Source organism: Phascolarctos cinereus, unplaced genomic scaffold, assembly GCF_003287225.1.
Source record: "Phascolarctos cinereus isolate Bilbo 61053 unplaced genomic scaffold, phaCin_HiC Scaffold_4;HRSCAF=312, whole genome shotgun sequence".
Lineage (NCBI taxonomy): Eukaryota > Metazoa > Chordata > Mammalia > Diprotodontia > Phascolarctidae > Phascolarctos > Phascolarctos cinereus.
The window spans coordinates 73,693,666-73,716,274 of NW_027555847.1; the positions used below are offsets into that span (position 1 = coordinate 73,693,666).

General features: G+C 38.8%; 1 protein-coding gene across 7 annotated transcripts in view; it reads left to right on the forward strand.

Annotated features, from left to right (window-relative positions):
• Positions 1-22,609, forward strand: part of COBL (cordon-bleu WH2 repeat protein) — a 336,290-nt gene that overhangs the window by 97,563 nt on the left and 216,118 nt on the right. For all 7 annotated transcript variants that reach the window (XM_020981301.2, XM_078152259.1, XM_020981298.2 and 4 more), the window contains 2 exons: positions 17,031-17,241; positions 19,304-19,532. In XM_020981301.2, coding sequence (XP_020836960.1) covers positions 17,031-17,241; positions 19,304-19,532 — 440 coding nt within the window. The remainder of the gene's footprint in view (positions 1-17,030; positions 17,242-19,303; positions 19,533-22,609) is intronic.

Consider the following 22,609-nt stretch of genomic DNA (forward strand, 5'->3'; position numbering starts at 1 on the left):
AACCCATGGGAAATAAGGAGATTCTAGATCAGGATAGGGATTAGTTTCTGCTATTGGACAATGCAGGGCCGAAGTGGACAATGCAGGGCTGAGGTTTCTAGTAGGAACCTATTTGCCAACTCTAAGCTCACAGACATCAGTGCTCAGCAATTCAAAACCAATATACTCTATCATTGCCTTTGGACTAGGGATAAATTCAAGTCCAGGATGGACAATTCCTTACAGATTACTCAATTCAGTTCCTTGTTAGGCACTTGCTATGTGTAAGACACTGTGCTAGGTGATGGAGACACAAAGATGAAAATGAAATAATCTCTGCCCTCAAAGGAGTTTATATTCTATTGGAGTACAGTAGGCATAAATATAAAATATATTTAAAAAATATATAAAAAACCAAACATAAAATATAAAATAAAATGAAACAACATATAAGTAAATACAAAGTGTTTTAGAGTAATTTCACAAGGGGTAGAGAGAGTCCTGTCTACTTTGTACAAGACTCTCACTAACTAAATTTCACCATCCTCTAAACTGCACCAGGAGGAGGGATTTGGATCAAGTGATTTGAGTGTGAATGTCTATTCTACTGAATGTCAAATTTTGATCTTTTTAAAATTTTATTTTATTTTGAATAGCTATAAGACAATGATTATTCATTATCTTCTGTACTTTTTTCTAATTTGAATTTTTCTTAGTTTAAACTCATAATCTGTTGAATTAAAAAAGTTAAAATCGAGGTGAAATAAAACAAAGGATCCATCAAAATCTATTTTAAAAAAGAAAAAAGTCAGTATAACTTTTTTGGGGCCACATACCCACTTGAACAGAGAGAGGGGGATCAAAAACAAAAGGAATCTTAATTACAAATGGTATCATCATTTAACCAAAGTCTATTTCCAGAGCCAGAGGACTTGAACAAGTTCTGTTGAATGGAGAATCTTAGGTAAGAAAGGACTTCAGGATTGTTTATTCCAACCTCTATTTAAAGCATGAATCCTATTGTTTCAGATCAATTATTGACATGTTCTTTTGACACCATAGGACCCTGAATTGACCAGCCAGGTGATGCAGTGGGTAGAGTACTAGGCCCGGAGTCAGGAAGAGGATGGTGTTAAAAATTACCTTAAAACATACACTTTTTAAAATGTATCTTTTGCTGTTACGAGTTTTTGTGGTCAGGTACAAGGTATTTCTGTGCAGTTCAGAAGTCTCATACTGAAATGAAATGTTGAACTACAGACATTGTTGGAAGGAGTTTTAAAAAATGCTTCTCTTTCTCCAGTTATCAAAAAGAAAACAGGGGTAGCCTCTTTCCCCAAGGTCTCCTGTGAGATTAAGTGAATCACAAGAAGGCAAGAAACAGCCCACCTCTAGCAGGTTCTGAGGATGATAGATTCTGCTGGCTTTGTGTGTCAGCTTTGTCTTTGCTTCAGGCTTTAGTGTTGTGTGTCATCTTGGTTAATAATACAAGAGTGGCCTGGAGCCAGAGTTCTGTGCTATGTTTAAAACAGCGATTTTGAATATTTCCTGAGCATGAAGCATTTTATAGTCTTTCTTTTCTGTTTGTTAATCAGTGGGATTTGTAGAAACACATAAGCCTTCTGGATAAAATAATAAGAACAATATTGGCTAACATTTATATAGTGTTTTAATATTTGTAAAGCTCTTTACCTGTATTACCTCATTTGATTCTCAAAATAACCTTGTGAGCTAGGTGCTATTATCATCCCTATTTTATAGATAAGGAAATTGAAAGTGCGAGAAGTTAAGTGAGCACTTGGGGTAAGACAGCTAATAAGTGAAACAGTTATTTATACTTGAGTTTTCCTGGCTTGCAGTTGGGACTCTGTCTAATCACTTCATCTCTTAATCATAACAGCAGTGACACAAACTTAATTCCCTGCCTCTTAGACTTATTCTTTCTGCTCATCATTGCTAGCTTGTAAAGATAATGTATAGTAATTCAACACTGATGCTCCTATAGTATTAAACATATAAGCAATACCTCAACAGCAGGTGTTGGGTGATTCCTTTGTCCAGATATATAAGTGAAATCCCTAGTCCCTCTTACACTTTTACACAGTTTTATATGGTGATCAGGGACAGGAAAATTAGACAGGAAGGGCCGTTTTTCTAGCTATTCTTAAGAAATTTGCTTTGGAATGCTTGCAGAATTTATATTATTGCTGTGTGTACTAGCCACCCAGTGCTCAGCCCACATGCCTTTTCACATAAGAACTATTCAATTAATGTTGGTGGAATGCAGTTGAATACTTGTGGAATCCATCTAACGGTGTTCGTAAATGGAGCACAAATATGAAGAGAATATCTTTAGAGAGACAATTGCTTATGCCGAAAGAAAACCTTAGGGGAAGAATGGCAAGTATGTTGGCTTTGCGGAGTAATATCATTTTGATGTAGACAATCAGCTATATCTGGAATACATTTAAAAAGAGGAGATGGAAGGAGAGTTTACTTCCTTTGCAGTGGGGTGGATCTTTCTCTTGAGTGTCCAAATCCCTAAGTGTGATACCTTATAGCAGTATAGAGATTTTATATCCTAGTTCTCATATAGCTCAGAGGGTTCTTCTGCGGGCCTCCAGTGCCCTTGGACTGCATGAGGTCATTGGGTATCCCAGCCTGTACAGGAAATAATAGACTGGTGTACAACTGGTGAGAGAATCTCCTTTCTCAGTGAAATCTACAAGGGAATCGGAAACCTGTTGTTCACGCGTAATTGACCCTTATGTTCCTTCTGTTGTGGTGAAGGTAAAAATAGGGAGCAGGCTTGAGGATCCCTCCTGTGCCTAATGCCATGTGTACGTTAGGTGCTTTGTTGTAGCTCCTGCAAAAATCTGAAATATTGAGCTCATTCTGTATGAAAGACCTCACTGCCACGATGGTGGCGGTAGATGATCTTACACACTTATATTGGTGTGAACTTTACAATCCTTGACAAATGAAATAAGCTAAAAAGATAGCTTTCTCAGCCCTATGTCTTAAAAAAATGGACTTGCAAAAGGAAGTGAGCTAGTTAAGACTCAGAGTTAACAATTAGGGATACTACCTCAGCTTTTTATAAAGAGTCCATCTGAAAAGTGTCTGTAGGAATTAAAGCCTGTATTTTGGGAGACAACTAGGTGACCCCATGGATAGACCTCTGGCCCTGGGGTCAGGAAGACTTGAGTTCAAATTCAGCCTCAGACACTTAGCTGTATGCTGTGGGCAGAGTCACTTAACCTCTGCCTACCTCAGTTCCCTCAACTGTAAAACTAGCACCTGCTTCCTAGGGTTGTTGTGAGAATCTAATGAGATAATGAGTGTAAAACTCTTAGCACAGTGCCTGGCTCATAGTAAGTGCTATATAAATTTTAGCTGTCATTAGTTTAATTATTATTATAATTCTGCCCCAGACACTTACTAGCTTTGTGACCCTGGGCAAGTCACTTAACCTCTGCCTGCCTCAGTTTCCTCAGCTGTAAAAGAAGGATAAATAGTAGCACCTCCTCACAGGGTTGTTTAATCCTCACCTAAACATCTTTTTTTTTTAACTTCAAATTTCTTTTTCCTAAATAAAGGCTTTTTTTTTCATGGAACTTGAAATATTTTTACTTGTAGCGGGAAGACATTTTTTACGGGGTGAAGAGAACCTTAGAGGTGTGAGCCAATTTGTTCGATATTCCTGAACATCACTTTAACCTTTAAAAGCCATCTCTTTGTCTTGTATTGTTCTTGGAGAGCACAGGGTTGTTGAAAGTTATACTTGAGAATCCTATCCTCTCTTAGTAATTGCTTGAAGGTTACCCCAGCTGCAAGCCAGAGATTCCCATCATTCATGAAGCCATAGTCCTGATGTGGACAGCTAACACTACATGTGCGTTTTGATGTTTTACTTTCAATTGTCCCACATCACTAAATACTAAAGTATTAATAGAGGAACATATTGAAGATTGAGGCAAAAGATTAACGTATACTTTGGGGTGAGATATTTTAGGGATTTGAAGTCCTTTGGTTTGCATGTGACTAATGACTCGCTATAGAATGGAAAATTTCCAGAGTCATTTGGAAATGACTCTAAAATGAGAAATGAAATGACTCTGAAATGGAAGTGAAATGACTTGTTAAGTCTTAAGAACATCTTGCAAGGATTGTTAACTCGCAGTAGGTCTCTATAGTTTTAGAGTTGGAAGAGATTAGAGATTACCTAGGCCATCTCATCTTAAACTGTGTCCCATAGAAACCCCAAATTTAGTTGGAATACCAAGTGAAAAAAGGGTAAAAATGCAAATGTAATGATAGCGATCTGCAGTTTAGGTTTACTGGTGGTGATCTGGATGCACAGTGCATCATTACCATTTTAAAAATAGCTGGTTTTGGAAAAAAGTATAAAGACATTTGCAAATAAAATATCAGACTTAGAAACAAAAATTTAATTCAGTATGAAAACAAAACTGATAATGGAAAATATTCTCTAGGAAAAATGGGAAAATAATAAGGGGAAATGAAAGTTGTTATAGACATTTTACAAGATTAATCATTTATTCATTTTTATTCCTTGATGGCACAATTTAGGTAGTTTTCTTGATCCCCTTGGTTCCTAGTTCTCAGCCGTTTGATGTCATTGTTGTTGCTGTTTGTCCTTCTTTCTCAAAGAAGACCGTGACATCAGGAAGGTGGTGCTATGATTTGCAAGTGAATTGGATTTGAGTGAGGGAGGGCTGTGCAGAGTCACCAGCCTCACTTTTTGCTCCAGAGCCATCTGGGTCCAGTGGCCAGATATCAATCAGGAAGACTGGAGATGACCCCCATTTGAAACCATAGCTGTCTTCTTTACACTCCACTTGAAGCCATCCTTTCCAAGGTCATTAATGACTTGATTGGCAAATTCAGGGGCATTTTTTAGGCAGCATTTATTAAGGCATCAACAAGCACAGGCATTGTGCTAAGAGCTAGGAATACAAATTAAAATAAAAGCCAGGCCCTGCCCTCAAGGAACTTATATTCTAATGGGAGAGACAATGTGCCCAGGTACAGGTGTACACAAGTTACATACAAATTATAGATAACCTTCTAAGGGAAAGCACTGGTAAAACTGAGGGGACTGGGAAAAGCCTCAGATAGAAGGAGGTCCTTGAGCTGAGCTTAAGGAAGCAAGGGATTCTAAGAGCAGAGCTTAAGAGGGAGAGTATTTTAAGCATGGAGAATGCAAAGGCGATGGAGTGCCATATGTGAAGGACTCTAAGTTGGCCAATATGGCTGCACTCTAGGTGTGGAGGGAAGGAGTGTATGAAAAGAATGGAAAGACAGGAAGGGACAGGTTATCAGAGTTTACATGTGATCCTAGAGGTAAAGGGAAGTCACTAGAGTTTGAGGGGGCAAATGTATGTGGAGGAATGGAGAGCATAGTGGGGAAGCTGTGATGAGAATGCATTGGAGTGGGAGGTAGTCAAGGCAAGATGACCAGTTAGGAGACTGTTGCGAGAAAGTTACCTCTTCACCCCTTTTGATACTGTCGACCTCCCTCTTCCTGGGCATTCTGCCCTCCCTAGGCCTCTCTGACTTGTCCGCATCCTAATTCTCCTACTTCTTTGCTCCTCAGTCTTCTTTGTTGATTCCCTTAGTTTGGGGAATTTTCCATGGCTCTTTCTTTGGCTGTCTTCCATCTGCTCTTTCTTGCAGTGATAGTTTAGCTTTCTGCAGCTTCATTTTTTACCTTTGTGAAGGTCTACAGTTCACCCCCCAGTGTCTCCACAGAGCTCTATTTCCTCATTTCTAGCTGACTCCTAGATATGTCCATCTGAATGGCCTACTGTTACCTGAAATTCAATGTGTCTGTAACTTGCAATCTTTTCTGAAAACTTGCCTTCCTTCCTTTCTGTCTCTACTGACAAATTCACCATTTTCCTAGTCACCCTGATTGCAATCATCTTTCACCCTCTCTCTCTATCCACGTGTCCAAGTATTTCTTTGTATGCAAAGTATTTCTTTGTATGCAATATCTCGCTGAGATGCTATTTCCTCCGTGGAGACTGTACTTATCCTTTTAAAAAAATATTCCCTAGGTACTTAATATGCCAACTTATACCAGTGATTTGTGGATGCATCTTCTTCTCCTATAAGATCATAAGCTCCTGAGTATGAGGACTATATAAACTTTAAGAAAATCTTCCATCCTCAGTACCTGTCACAGTCTACTGTATTCAAGTAGATGCTTAATAAATATTTGTCAAATTGAATTGTTCCATTTTAAAATGTTTCCTTTTTACCCAGTAAGAGCCCACTGAAGGAAACAAATCAATATTCATTGAAAAGTCTAATATATTTGACTTTAGAAACACCAAGCAGCATGAGTGCTGACCAGTGTTTACCTGTGAAGAAATCCGTGAAAGGATTGAGTGGGTGGCTGATGTGGGCCTCTTTTTCTCTTGGGGGGATCTGATCATTCTATTTGAGCATCCTTCTTTGCTTCAGCCAGCTTTCAGAGTGGTTTCACCATTTATACTGGAGTCCTTGAAAGAAATGGTTTATAGTTAGGAGGATGGCATATTTTCATTTACATACTATAAACTGTGTGAACTGTCTCATTTTGAAAGCTAGTTTTATACAGAGAGACATGAATAATTGCTGTATAGTTACTGCTCACTTTGTAAGGTACTCCTACCACAAAATTGTCTGTAAATTGAAACTTTGTATATGAAAATATATTTTAATAGCATTTGGACAACAGTTGCCTGAAGGAATCCTGTATCCTTTCTTGAAACCACCAGCTGCTAGTACCCTTCTCCCCCACTTAGTGGTTAACTTTTTGTGTATGACACCGTATGTTGTCTCTTCCCACCAGAATGTAAGCTGCCTAAGGGCAGTGACTTTTGTCTTTGCATCCATAATGTCCATCTATCCATTGGATGGCACATAGTTGGCACTTAACATATAAATGCTTATTGGTTGATTATGGAGGAATTACTCCTTTCTTTTTTCTAAGTGTGAATTGTTGCACACTCATTTTCTTAAATGCAATTACATTTATAGCTGATAGTAATTACATTTCCATTAGTAAACTAACTTCCCTTTTAGGTCAAAATGGGAAAAAGCAAACAGCAAACATATGAATGAATAAATTAATAACTTTATTAAACTGTTTTATCTACTGTAATACTCTTACCATGATCATTATGGAATGGAGGTGATACTGGTTTTCTGAAAGTCTTGCCAAAGGCCTTAAAGAGATTCTTTCATGTCAGATGTTTTTGAGAGTATGGGTCCTATGGATAATATGTCTCATCAAAAGATCTAGTTAAGTTAAATCCTGCCTTAGATATTTACTAGCTGTGTGATCCTGGGAGAGTCACTTGACTTCTCTGTCCTTAGTCGCCTTATCTGTAACACGAGGAGGTTGTGCTTGAGCAGCCTCTAAGGTCTTTTCTTGCTCTGCATCTGTGGCCCTGACCACTGAAGTGATGATGTATGAATGGAATGCAATACTATTTAGATGTGGGAAATAATAAAAAGTAATGGTTTCAGAGGCACTTGGGAAGACTTACATGATCTGATGCAGAGTGAAATAAGCAGAGCCAGTAAAACAGTGTATCCATTAACAGCTTTGTAGAGATAAACAGTTTTGAAAGACTTAAGAATTATGGTCAATGAAATGACCAACCACAATTCTAGGTTGGCAGTGATGATCCATGTTATATACATCAGGATAGAGAAGTGATGGGTTCAAGCTGAGGAATGAGACATACATTTTTGGATATGGGCAACGTGGGAATTTTGGTACCAGTTTGTTTGGCTTAATTTATTGTGCATTAGTGGTGGAACTTGAACTCAGACCTTTGTAACTCTGAAGCCAGTATTCTGTCTACTAAACCAGGCTGCCTCTCTTTATTTAAATTATATAAACTACTAAAGTGACTTGTTCTTTTCTCATTCGTAACAACCTTCCATTTTACCACTCACAGAACCTTGTTTTCTAGGTCTTTATTTTGTTATATTTGTAATGTTATGTTGGTTGTCTGTGTTGGTGTATTACTGCATTGTAAGTTTCATGAGAGCAAGGATCCTATTTTATCCAACTTTGTGTCTCCCCTAGGATCTAACAGTTACCTCAACATTAAGTAGTTTAATAAATGTTATATTTTAAATATTGACATTTTAAAACTTCCCTTTATACTTTTTAAAAAAAAACATAAAACATCTGATGCCATTGTCATAATTTTATGTGAAAGCCATGAAGATAGGGTTTTAGGACCAGAGAGGACAACCTGAACATTCCCACTTAGGTCCATGTCTGGAATATGCCTTTTCTTTTCTTTCTCCTTTCTTTTCCCTTTTCCTTTTTCCTCTCCTTACCTTTCCTCTCCTCTCTTTGAGGAAAGGCACAAGTCTTAAAACTTCCATTTACTAGTTTAGTTTTGCTATCATGGACTTAAAATGTGTTTCAGAATTTGGTTGCCAAGCTAGAGGAGGTAGATTGCTGGTATATGAGTATTCTTCTCCTCTAGCTGTTTGTAAATTCCTCAGTCCCCACTGTGAGGTCTAGAACTGCGTCTTAATTTGGATAACATCCATTCAAGGATGTAATACTACCAGATGTAATTCATATGGCACTCTGAAAGTGGCAGCCATAACTGTTGCTGTACCATTGATTTTCAGCCAGTTTGGGGTTTAACAGCCACACAGGGCGAGGATACTGGGCCAGAATAGTGTATTTCCACCAGTGTAGAACAGGCAGAATAAATCGTGGCTCTGCCAGCACTGGAAACTCCTCTGTGCTGGCCTGCTCTGGGGCAGGACAGGTTTATTTTCTGCCATGGACAAAGGCGTGGTAAGCCCTGCAGTGATCCCAGAGTCTCTCCTTTCAGACACACCTCCTTCTAATTAGATGTTTCAAACTTGCTGCTAATCCTTAGAATGACAGAACAGAGACTATAGCATTTAATAGCTTTTATATTTCCTGTGTGTTGTTTGTAAATTAATCCAAATGTTTGTGTGACTAGTCCTTTAATTATTCATTTACTTTTATAAGGGTAGCAAAGCCTGAGCATGGGAGAGGAGTGGAGACGTGCTAGTAGATGGCAACAAGGACATTTTTTCATTCCTATAAATTATCAACAATGACAGATTTCTTAAAGGGCAGGCAAAGATTCCATTTAACTTTCCCTTCTCCCCCACTTTGTACTTGAATTCAGTTTAGTCAATATTTATTTAGCACCTACTTATATATAGGAGGTGTTTTACAAAGTCCTGCAGATACAAAGTCAACTAAAAAAAAATTCCTGTCCTCAAGGAGCTGACAGTCTGTTGAGGGACTACAGCTTTTATGCAAAAATGAATATAAGGTTATTCAAGTCTGGACAGACAACTAACAACCCTGGGATATGCTTCCCAGAGGAGATGGCCCCTGAGTTGCCCTTTGAAGGAAGAGGGATTTTAAGAGATGGAGATAGGAAAGGAATGCATACCAGATGGAATGGCCATTATAAAGGGGGTGGAGAAATGAGTTTTTAGAACAGTAAGCAAGCCAGTTTGACTAGAATGCATCAAGAGGTGTAATGTGAATCTGGGAAGGTAGGCTAGGTCCAGATTGTGAGGGGCAGTCAATGCGAGACTAAAAAGTGTGCATTTTATCCTGTATACAATAAGGGAGCCATTGAAAATTCTAGGGCAGAAAACTAACATGGAAACCCCTCTGTGCTTAATGAAACTGTGTTTGATCAAGACTATTTTGACATTCGTTTGGAGAATAAATTGGAGATAGAGGAGATTGGAGGCAGAGGGACCAATTTAGAGGCTTTTGCAATAGTTCAGGTGATAAGGGATACAGGCCATATGAGGTGGAGAAAAGGAAGGGCTGGCATCTGAGAGATGTGGAAGCGGAATCATCTGATTTCTTATTGAAGTGAGGGATATCATTTAGTACAGTGCCTAGGACTTCGTAAATGCATATCAACTTGACCATTGGTCAGCCCAGAGCTTTTCTTTTTCATTTGTCTGATTCTTATTTGTCCTTGAGTGATATAAGTTCATTTTTGCATAGGCAGATTATAGCAGCAGAAAAGACCAGAGGCTTTTTTTTTCCTGGATAAATTTTATGGACTTCTCATTTGTTTTCTGAAAGCACCACTTTTTCTTGAAGAAAACCCAATTTGAAATAAATGCAACTTGAACAAGATTATTTAAAAACTACTAGTTCACTGACCTGTGTTTCCTTGTCATAAAAGCAGATTTCAAAAGGAATTATGTTTCCTATTATATTACTTAAATCGAAGACTTTGCATTATGATTTCAGTTTTGGATTCTGGGTCATATTTTCCTCTAACAATGTTGTGGCTCTGAGGAAATGCCACATTAATCCAGTAATATTTTAGTAATTCATTTTCTGGCCATTCTATCTAGTACTTTAAAGACTTAAGGCTCTATCAGGGTGGGAATTTTCCTCTCTCAACACAGACCTAAACCAGTTCTTCCATTTATTTAACAGTCTTCGTGATAGTCTGGCTGAAAATCTCAATCACTGGGTGGGGGGTGGGGGTGGGGGGAAGGATCCATCTGTTGATGAGCATCATGGAACTTAGCCAGACTGGTCCTTGAGTAATAGACTTAAGAGTTCATTCTTGGACCATCCTTGAAGCCTTTCCAACTCAGAGAGATGTATCACAGCCCGTAATTTATCGTCATAACCTAGTAGAATATACTCACATGCACATCTTGATGAAAAGTCAAAATAAGACTTTATTTCTTAGTGTAATTGGTATCTTCCACTAAATTTAAACACACACATACACACACCCCTTTCTATTAATTTTGTTTGACCTTTCCCTGTTCGTTCTTATACTGAAAAATTGAAAATGGCATATTTACTGTCTAGATGGTTAACTACAAATAGGTTGGTTTTTTATCTGATGTTTTTATACACTAAGGATCTTGACAGTATTATATTAAGTTATATTTAGCATCATTGAAAATAACACCTAGGTGGTGGTACCATGGAAAGAGCCCAGGATTTGGAGTCAAAGGACCTGAGTTGGAATCCCAATCCTTCTCTTTGCCATTTGGACAAGTCATTTAACCCCTGTCAGGTCAGGCCTGTTTCCTCATCTGTAGAATGAGAAGGTTTGATTGAATGGCCTCTAATGGCTGGCTACCATTCAGCTAACATTCATATAGTATTTTAAGGCATACAAAGGTCTATTTGTGTTATCTTCTTTAATCCTTACAACAATCCTGTGAGGTGAGTGCTGTCATTATCCCATTTTGCAGATGAAGAAACCGAGTCTAAGTGAAGTTAAGTGACTTGCCCAGGGTCACACAGCTAATACATGTCTGAGGCAGAATTTGAGTCTTCCTAACTCCAAGTCTAGCACTTTACCCACTGTACCACCTAGCTCCCCTAAGTAAGTTCTTCTGAGGTCAATTCCAGGTCTGAGTCTGTTATCTATAATTGTACAGCACTTGTCCTATGCCTTTGTTTTGAAGAACTTCATTTGTTTAGATGGAAGATTTGTAAAGGGGTAGGTGGCATTGTTTTCATAGCCTGGTGTGATGGAAGGAGCACTGGATTTGAAGTTAGAAGAAATGAAGTCATAATATAGCTTCACAGTCTTCACTAGTAGTATGACTTTGATCAGGTCACAACCTCTCTGTGCCTCACCATCATCTGTAAAATTGGGACGACAGTACTTCATACTTTTTGACTTCTGGAATGGTTATGATAAAAGTGCTTTACAAATCTTAAGTCATAACGGTGTGTGGCACTCAGTAGGTACTCAATAAATGCTTGTTGAATTAATAAAACATAAATGGGAGAGGCAACATGGTACCACAGAAGGGATTGTGGCTTTGAAGTTACAGGACTTTGCTTCAAACCTTGTTTCTGTTACCTGCTACCTACATGACCTTGGGCAAATCACTTAGCCTCCTGGCCTAAGTTTCCTCATCTGTAAAATGAGGAATTTGGACTCAGTGGCTAAAAAATTCCTTTCTGGCTCTAAATCTATGATTCCACAATCATCATTATTATTACCTCTTTGGCAACATAATGACGACTAGTCATCAACTATAATTTTTTTGTGTCTTTTGATAGAAACTGGTCATTTGAATAAATCAGACCCAAAAAAAAGTGAAAATTATTTCTGACTATTTCTGGCAAACAAGGTCCTATAAATTTAAAGTCTAGGAGATAAATATGCTATGATAACATTAATCTTATTTAATTTATCATTTGACAGCTCTCATAGCCAATAATGAATAACAGCTATAAAGGGGTACAGTGACCCCCTAAGGTACATATGTCCGGGATGCTGTCTGTTGTGTCTTCTTCCCTTGGTTCTGAAAGAATTCCTCTTTTAACACTGTAGGAGTTCTGGCTCCTTTGGCCCATTGTCCTCACCAAACTCTGGGAATGCCCTGCAAAGTCCAGCCATGTCCCCAGTGAGATAGATGGAACTCTGTATTTGAGGGTGAGGAATGAAGCATTTTTGCCTCGGGTAACCTTTGATTAATAATGACGATGACCTTCAAATAAAAGAGCACTTCACTGAGCCAACAGGAGAGCACGGGTCCCCATTTCACGAGATTTTAGAACTGGAAGGGCCTGTTGTTCAGTCATTCGGTCATGTCCAACTTTTCATGACCTCAAGGACCATGCGTCTGTGGGTTTTCTTGGCAAAGATATTGGAATGGTTTGCCATTTCTTTCAGAGGTTAAATGACTTGCCCAGAGTCACACTGCTATTAAGTATCTGAGGTCTCATTTGAATGCAGGTCTTTTCTTACCCTATCTAGTACTCTATTCACTAAGCCACCTAGCTGCCTTGTAGGCAAACAGAGGTTAAGTGACCTGACCAAGGTTACACAGCTAGTAAATGTCCAAAGCTGGGTTTGAGGTCAGATCTTCCTGACTCCAGGCCCAGAGCTGTATCCACTAAGCCATCCAACTGTCCCCAGAAGGGCTCTTGGAGATCATTTATGTCATCCCAGCCATTTTCACAGATGAGATAGCTGAGGACCAGGAACTCACGAGTTAGTTGTCCAAGTTCACACCACTAGTAAGTGATGGATCTAGTATTTGACCCCAACTCTCCCATTTCTAAATCCAGAGTTCTTTCTCAATGCCCTGCTGCCTCTCTGATGCTTCCAGTTACTTTTCCCCTCAGTAGGAGTTGTGGGTCTATTCTGATCTGGACTCTTTTGTGAGAATATACAGTCTTGCCAAGATTAAAGATGTATTTTATAGCCATAGGACAGAATGATGGCTATTGGCCCATGTCGGTTCACACCTATGTCTCTGCTATCATTTGTTCTATGCTCCAACTCACCCATAGAAACAGGACGACAACCATAGCCCACACTTATGTGATACCTTGAGGTTTAACAAAACATTTGCCTTGCATACCTGGCAGCTAAGTAGAAGGGCATACTTTGTTACAGCAAGAAGCAGCCTGGTGCTGCGGAAGGATCTGCTGTTAGGAAAACTTATATTCATACCCCACTTTACACACTTGCTGCCTAAGTTCCCATGGAGAAGTTAGTTAATAGTTTCCTTAACTGTAGAATGAGTATAGTCATAGGTATACTACTTACCTCATAAAATTGTGAGGAAAATGATTTGTAAAGTGCTGTCTATAAAAATGGGAATTTGGGCCCCTGTTTTCTAAGTCAGCAAACATCTGATTCTGCTATTTCATATCATTCTCCTTATGCTTAGATAAAATTTTCTTCGGAAGTTCTCATGCAAAGTTCCTCATGAATTTGCCTTGAATTATACATGTGTGGTTATAGGAATGAGACTACTGAAATATTTTTAACTTTCTATGACAGTCTGGGACTAGAATCTGTAGAGTTCCTTCTCTTACTCACAAACCTTCAGCACTCCCCTTTGTTTTATTTAATATATTAATAACTGCATTTAAAATCAATACTTTTTCCCTTTCTCTATTACCTTTCTCCTTGAGGGCAGGAACCATGTTTTTGCCTTTCATTGTGTACTTGGCACTTGAAGCACTGTGCCTGGCGTAGTAAGTATTTAATAAAAATTGACTGTTGGTTAACTGATTATGTAGGCGTCATCAAAGTACATAAAAATGAACATATAAAATGTGTGTAGATAAGATCTATAATACATAGTCTGTATTAAACTTCACATTCGTATATTATTAAATTCACAAATGCCTAAAAGCTCTGTAATTTGATCAGTGTGAAAAACTATGGGTGCAGGGCCTCCTTAAACACACACACGCACACACACACACACACACTCAGATTGGAGCCCATTTGTGACTTAGTAGGTAGGCCCTTGTTTGTCCTTCATTCTTGAAGAGGATAGTGACATCAGCAAGGTGATGCCATGACTTGAGAATGAATTGGATTTAAGTGAGGGAGGGCTGTGCAAGGTCACCAGCCTCACTTTCTCCTCCAGAGCAAGATATAGATTAGGAGTACTGGAGATAGCTACCAGGGAGTTTCCAGAGGTACAGAGAAGTTGTATGACTTACTCAACATCACATAAGAATCAAAGATGGAATTTGAACTCAGGTTATCCTGACTGCAAGCCAAGTAGTTTATCTACTATTCCTTGCTATTGCCATGTGTGTAAAAATACTAACCTACAAAATGGGTAAAATTTGATTAAAGAAGCAATTATTAGGGATAGAGACCAGACCTGTTATTTCATTGGTCTGGAGAATTTCTAGATGGGGAAACTATTTCTGTTAACATAGGTTGGCTCTCTGTAGGTAACTGAGTCTTAGATTGTTGCTCCAAGTACCAAGAGATTAAGTGATTGCCCAGGGTCCCAAACCCAGTATGTATGTGTCAGAAGCTAAACTTGAGCCCACGTCATCCTACTTCCAAGGCTGTTCTTTAAACCACACTGCATCTCTCTTCTCTGACATTTATTAAACACTAATTCTTTGGAAGGTGCTGGGGCAACAAAAAAATGAAACATTGCTTACTCTTAAAGAGCTTGTGTTTTACTGGAAGATACAATATTTTAGACTGTGAGATGATTCAAAGAGGGAGATGGCTTAACTGCAGGGGATCAGGAAAGGCTTTGCATTTGGAGGTGGTGCTGGACTGAGCCTTGAATATCGTTCAAGTCCAAATAAAAAACATGCCATGAAATTTAATTCTGGAGATGGTACTTAGTAGGTGTGTGATATTAGACAAGTCACTAAACTGTTTTATGCCTTAGTTTCCTCATCTGTAAAATGAAGGTCTTTTATTAGATGGTCTCTATGGTAGTAGACCTGAAGCTTATGATTTTGTAGCTTTATCTAGTTTCTAAATATTAAAGATACTGATATTGGTAGGTACTTCATTAAATATTTGAATTAACTTTTTTTTTAAATCACTGTCATGCCATCTTGAGCAGATGAGTGAAAATACCTGCAACAAAACCCTGATTGTATTGCAATTATTCAGGGTGTGTGTGGGGAGTGTCCATGTAAAATATGCTTGTTCTGTTTGGAATGTGCTAGTGGCTTTCTGCTAGTTATTGGTTGAGATAAGTGATTGAACTTAGGGTATGTTCCAAATTCTCACAGATAACCTAATAAGGAGATATGACACATACACAGATCTCAGTAATGCAAGATAATATGGTGCTATGTGCATTAGGGAGGTTCAAGCAAGGTGCTGTGTTAAGGTCCAAAGTATAAAAGGTTATGCCCAGGAATTGCATCACATTCCTGGTTAAAGAGTACTGAGACCCATTCATTTTTGCATGTTGACTAGATGTTTATCCCTACAGTGAGTATCCCACCCATCCTTCCTTAGCTTGTAGTCACTTTTTACCCACTTTGATTCCGGTGACTAAACTTAAAATGAGCTTTAAGAGGTCCAAGATGACAGGATGACCCCACACTAATCAAATCCCTTGCCAAGTGAAGTTGGTATAAGTCACCCTGGTTCATGGTCTTTTCCTTCTCCTTGACTCCTCATCCTCCCTTCCCAAACCATGTGACAATCAGTCTCCAGTTTTTGTTATTTCTGCTTTCATAACTTCTCTTGCTCCATCTCCCTCTCAGTGCTCATACAGCTGCCTCGCACCTGGACTGTTGCAAGAATTTAAGAATTAGTCTCCTTGCCTGAAATACATCTTTCATACATCTACTAAGTTAATTTGCCTCAAGCATGGGTCTAACCGTGTTACTCTTGTTTTGTAAACTCCAGCATTGAAAGCCTTCACAACTTGGACTTAACCTACCTTTTCAGCTTTTCTGTCCTTGCCCTGCCCTCCTCCACTACAGAAAGGCTGGTGTTCTTGCTGTTCCTCAGCCACAACACTCCATCTTTCCTCTCCATGCTTTGCACTGGCTGCCCCCTAACCTCTGACACAATCCTTAGGGGGCCATCCCCAGTTGTCCTGATCTCCATCTTGCCACTGGACCCAGATGGCTCCAGAGGAGAAATTGAGGCTGGTGATTTTGCACCGCCCTCTCTCACTTAAATCCGATTCACTTGCAAGTCATGGCACCTTCCTGATGTCATGGTCCTCTTCGAGAATGAAGGACAAACAGCACAACAACACAGTACTTACCACATAGTAGATAGTTACTTGGGGCAGCTGTGTGGCTCAGTGGATGGGAAGATTCATTCATGTTCCAGAGTTCAAATTAGTCCTCAGACATTTACTAGCTGTGTGGAGAAGTTACTTAACCCTGTTTGCCTCTGTTCCTCATCTGTAAAGTGAGCTGGAGAAGGAAATGGAAAAGCATTTCAGTATCTTTGCTAAGAAAACCCCAAATGGGGTCATGGAGAGTTGGACACACTAAAGCGACTTAACAGCAGCATAATAAATTATGTGGTGATTGATTTATTTCATGGGAGGAGGGTCTAAATTGGGACTTGCCTAGGGAAAAAAGCTTGTCTTAAGTATTTTCTGAAAACTGATTTTTAGTGGTCTTAACAGCTATTGCCTTCAATCTTCCTCAAGCAATACTAGACTAGAAAAGTAGTATTTCTTCTACTGTACTAAAGTCTAGAGAAATTGTAGCTCCTACTAATAACCATGAATGTTATCTAACTTTACAGTAATGCCATGATGGACCTGCTGGTCGAGCTGTGCCTCCAGAATCACCTAAATCCAGCCCACTATACTCTGGAGCTCAGGTCTTTGGAGACCCAACAACCTTTGAGTTTTAAGCCAAATACTTTGATAGGGACCCTTGATGTACACACCATATTCCTGAAGGAAAAAGTCCCTGAAGAAAAGAGCAAACCAGTTCTCCAGAAGGCGCCTGAGGTAAGTTGGGCCAAAGGTTTGAATCCTGGTCCTGAGGTTGCTTCTTATGGTCAAAGTTATTGCCTTTTCAGTGTTACACTTTAGCACCTGGAAATGGGGCATAGAATGGAGACAGTATTGCCATCAAAGGGCACAAGCCAGCTCTGACCACAGTAGTACATTGGGATAATGTTAGTAAGAGGACACCGTGAAGGTAAACGCCTTTATTTTCTGCCTCACCACTCAAAAAAGGGGGAAATAGCTAAAGGTCAAGATTTCTAAACTTCTTTACCCATTTCCCTTTCCTTTGACTCCCCCCCACCTCTGCTTTTTCCTATTTCATGGGAGTGTTTTCCCTATCCAGATAAACACCCAGGGAAGTATTGACTCATCAGAACAAGACTTTTAGATTAAAAAAAAAAGTTTGTCTTCATAAAGTTGGAGCATCACTTGTGGTTGGTACATTTTTTGAAAATTAGTATCTGAGTACTGAGAAAAATGGAAGAGTGCGTGTGTCTGTAATTTAGGTTTACAGTTGTTATTCATTCTATTTAGACTATATCTTAACAGAAAGAAATTCAATTTAGGTTTCTGTTACTAATTGAAAGTAAGTCTAGGCTTTTTTTGTAATGTTAATTCCTATTTTTCAAAAAATCTTTCACATGTATATTGCTTTAGTGAAAAGAAATATATTGTTCTCAGATTCCTAGAACTTTTTTATGAGGTGCTATTTTTTAATCAGATGAAGTAAAATATGGAGGACTTTTATCTCCAGGATTAATTCTTTGGCCTATATAGTTAATACTGTATTTATTAAATATGAAACATTCTTCTATTGTTGTATCTGTAGCTCAGTGGGTAATTTTTTTTTGGGGGGGGGGCTAGGCAGTGGGGTTACGTGATGCCCAGGGTCACACAGCTAATAAGTGTTATGTGTCTGAAGTCAGATTTGAGCTCAGGTCTTCCTGACTCCAGGGCCAGTGCTCTATTCACTATGCCACCTAGCTGCCCCTCAGTGTGTATTTCTCTAAAGAAATCAAGAATTAAGTCTTTTGTATTAGATGTATTCATGAGAAAGGAAGGGGAAGAGAATAAGCGTTTTTATAGTCCTTGCTACATGCCAGGCACTGCGCTAACTACTTTTTCCTCATTTGATCCTCCAGACAAGCCTGTGAGGTAGGTACTATTACCATCCCCATTTTACAATTGAAGAAACTTTCACAATATATTTAGACCATGACATTTGGCTATGGGCAATTGGACTGAGACTTAAATTTTTAGTTAGTTCTGTTAACACTGTGAAAGTAGTGATACCTCCTGAATTTGGGCAGCTTTGTCTAAGGGAGCCTTCTGAATTATTTGGTCTGACTCAGTTCTTTATAGTCTTATAGAATCACAAACAATCAAATTACTTGTTTATTTTTCATGATTTCACTTGCTGCTCATTTTTAAATCTTATTTTTTGGATTTAAAAGGTGTGTTTATGTGTGTACACACGTATATACATTTGTGTGTATAATTTATGTGTTTATATATACATGTATACAAACACCTGTATATGTGTGTACATATACTTGTACATTTGTATACATATGTATGCACATATGTACACACACATGTATGTACAGGTTTACCCAGATAAATTAATGCATATTTGATAGTTCTTAAATAGCATTCCTGATGGCCTCCTTTTTTTTCCCCAAAGGTCCTCTTTAAGTTGAATTATTTTCACTTCTCTAAAGCCATGTTGATTTCATAAGTCTACATGAACCTATTCTGTACAAATCTGGTCAGAACTACTGAACCACAGTAATGTGTGCATATTTGGTGTTGAATTCTTAGTTCTTTCTCAGCTGTTGATTGTCTTCTTTATTATCCTGTCACTTGGCCTTGTTATTTAATGGAATGGCTTCCAAGAAAGGTTTAGTTTTCAGCACCTCCCTTTTGCAGTGTTAATTCACATCAACCTGTTGGATTTGTAGAAGCATTATAGCTAAGCTGGGCATCTGTCTACCTTGCTTCATGTCCTTTTGGAGTGGGGGAAATGTTTACACCTTCTTTTTCTCTGACATTTCTATTTCAGAAGTCTGTGCGGCTGGTAGTGAACTACCTGCGAACGCAGAAGACCGTAGTACGAGTGAGCCCTGATGTCCCACTGCAGAACATTCTCCCAGTTATTTGTGCAAAATGTGAAGTCAGCCCTGAGCACATCGTTCTCTTAAGGGATAATATTGCTGGGGAGGAGCTGGAGCTTTCAAAGTCCCTGAATGAGTTGGGAATAAAGGAACTCTATGCCTGGGACAACAAAAGAGGTGAGAGCAGAGTTGCATTTTGTGCTCTGTGTCCCATCTCTGGATAATGCCATATCCCTGATCATCTATGACTTAACCATTCTATTTGCAGTGCTCTGTTTGTTATTCAAGGCAATGCTGCTCATTTCAGTTTTTACAAAGAGTGAAAATTTGTCCTAAACTGGGAGGAGCAGTGGGGTGGATATTTACTCGTTTGCTTGCTTCCAGCCCTGACTGTACCCTTCTGACTCAGACCACATCTTCTAGCCTTGGCCATAGACATTTTCTTCTCTATCTGTTGTACTTCAGGGCTGTCACACCTCTTCTGTTCTCTTCATTGGGAAGTAATCTCTCTGTCTTCAGATACACGTGTCTGTGCTGCACGTTTTCCCTGGGTCTGTGATTTCACTGATGTGCAGACTCACTCCCTCCAGTGGTATAGGGTTGAAACTCATCTGGCACTTTTGGTTCTTGTGTGATTCTTATACTCCATAGAGAGATCTGACCAGTGAACTAGAGGCTTTTCTCCTGGTACCTAACATTTCATGAGTACTAGGGCAGCCTTGAAGTTGTACTCTATGTGGGGTGTGGATGGATCGTGGAAAAAATAACAAATGAACAACTGCATTACTTGAAAGAATGGGTTGGCAAGAGAAGGATGAACAGAGCGCTATAGCTTCTGGAAAAGGGAAACATTACTCCCCTCCACTTCCAAAGGAGATCAGAGATAGACAGTTTTTATTCATTTCTCATTATAAATTTTTCTTTGCATTACACCTATCTGTCTCTAGGACCTCCACTCCCTTCTCATGAGCAGTTCATCCTTTATTTGCTTATTATAATTTTCACTTGAGTCTTCCCGGTTTGGACAAATTACTAAACTTCTCTGGGTCTTCATTTTTTCATTACTAAGATAGGAAGATTGGACTAAATTGTCTTCATCATCTTGTGATCCTGTGGTGCTGGGGTTTAGAAAAAAATCGTTTTTACTAAACTGAAAGCATCATGAGGGCAGGAATAGCACTTTAACTCTGTTCCCTCAGAATACCTCAAATATAAAAGACACTCAAAAAGTGTTTGCCAAATTGAATTGAGAAGGAAAAACAAGATAAATGGGGGAGGGGAGGAAGTAGGAAAAAGTATACTAGAATGTTTATACTCACTGAGAAAGCAGGGCTGGAAAAGTGGGAGTAAAGCCACTAAATGGGACTAGTAGCTCAGAAGGAGTTTGGTTTTAGTATCAAAACTCCAAGAGGGCCAACTATACCTACCTTGGTCTTCTTCCATTTGGCTCATTTATGGCCTTGATATTCTTTCTGGAGAGATTTACTACCAGAAAGAAACCTTACACTGCAGAATTGAGTTCAGTGGCAATGGAGCAGATCTGGGTTTGAATCCCAGCTGTTATTTCCTACTATAAATGTGACGTTGGACCAGTTGTGTTTCCTTTTAGGGTCTTAGATTGTTTTATCTGTGAATTGAACAGGTTAGACTAGTTACAAGTTAAAATGTCATCCAATTCTAAAGTCTGTGAGCCTGTGACCTCCCAGTCATTGGAGTCTGGAAGGAGAGCCTGGATTTGAATCTCAGTTCTGATATTTATTAACAGTGTGATCATATCACTTTACCTATTTGAAGCCCAGTTTCCTCATCCTTAAAATGGTATTAATACAGGTAGTACCTACCCCATGTGGGTGTCATGAAAATCATGAGATTTGATTTTAAAGGGCTTTGCACATTTTAAAAACTTTTGTAAAGTGTAAATCAATCAGTAAACATTTGTTAAGCACCTACTATGTTCCTGACCCTGTGCTAAGGACTGGGGATACAAAAAAAAAGGGGGTGGGGGGGAACAGCCCCTGCCCTCAAGGAACTTACAATTTAATGGGAGAGTCAACACAAAAACTTGTACAAAACAAGCTACATACAGAATAAATATGGAATTATTAACAGAGGAAAGCACTTGAATTAGGTGGGATTGGAGAAGACTTGCTGTAAAAGATCAGAATTTAGTTGGGACTTAGGAAGGCAGAGATATGGAAGGAGAGCATTCTAGGCATGTCACTATTAAGACAAGTGAAAATGACAAATGTAGAAGATGAGTACTGGAAAAATTAAATTTTTATTGTATGAGGAAATCATTTTAATTGATTCAGTTGAGTATTTTGTATTAACTGTCCATCTTGGGTTTTTTTTTTGATTGGAGTAAGGAAGGGGAGAATTTTGAAATTGTCCTTACTTTTAGAACTAAGGAGAGAAAGTTAATGGATGAAAATGTTTTTTTTTATCTCTAGACTACACAGAGTAATGATTTTACAAGTTACCTTTTCTCTCTCCTCACGCTTCTTTTTTGTTTTTCTGAGGATATTTGTTTAGTAATTTATCTTTGGGTGTTCCCTCACACTATAATTGGTGGTTATTTCAGTTCAACTCAGACAAGCAGTTACTAAACAACCTATCGTGTGCAAGATCCTTTTTTGCCAGCTATAGAGAACCCAGAAGTAGCTTCCACACAGGGCCTTCTCTCAAGAACATCACAGTCTAATAAGGAGAAGGAAAAAGGCATAAACAGCTCTGCTGTAAAGGAGATGAGGGAGGCACAGGTAAAGTCCTGGGTACTTTAAGTAATTTGAGGAAAGAGTAAGAACACTTTAACCTGAAGGAAGGCTTCACCAAGTGGTTGGCTTCTGAGTAGGTCTTTGAAGAAAGGAATTTCAACTGGCTAAAATACAGGTATAGCAGGACCTAATTAGTATAAGTAATGAATCCTTTAAAGTGGCTGCATGTATTCAAATTCTTACTATTCAATTAAATTCTGTAAAATAAGATGATTGCTTTCTGCCCAGTGGAAATATGCCGGGGATTCATTATTTGTATTAATTGGACCTAGTCCTCAGTAGATACAAAAGAAAGTTTAAACAAAAGTATAGGGAGGAATGCAAGAATCAAGAACAAAGAAGTCCAGCTTGGCTGGAATGTGAAATAGTATGAGATATGCCAGGACAGGTAGCTTGGAGTTTACGTGCATATAGGACCTTGAATGCCAGTGGAGAGCTGTTGAACTTTTGAGTGGAGCAATGACATGACCAGGCTGTACT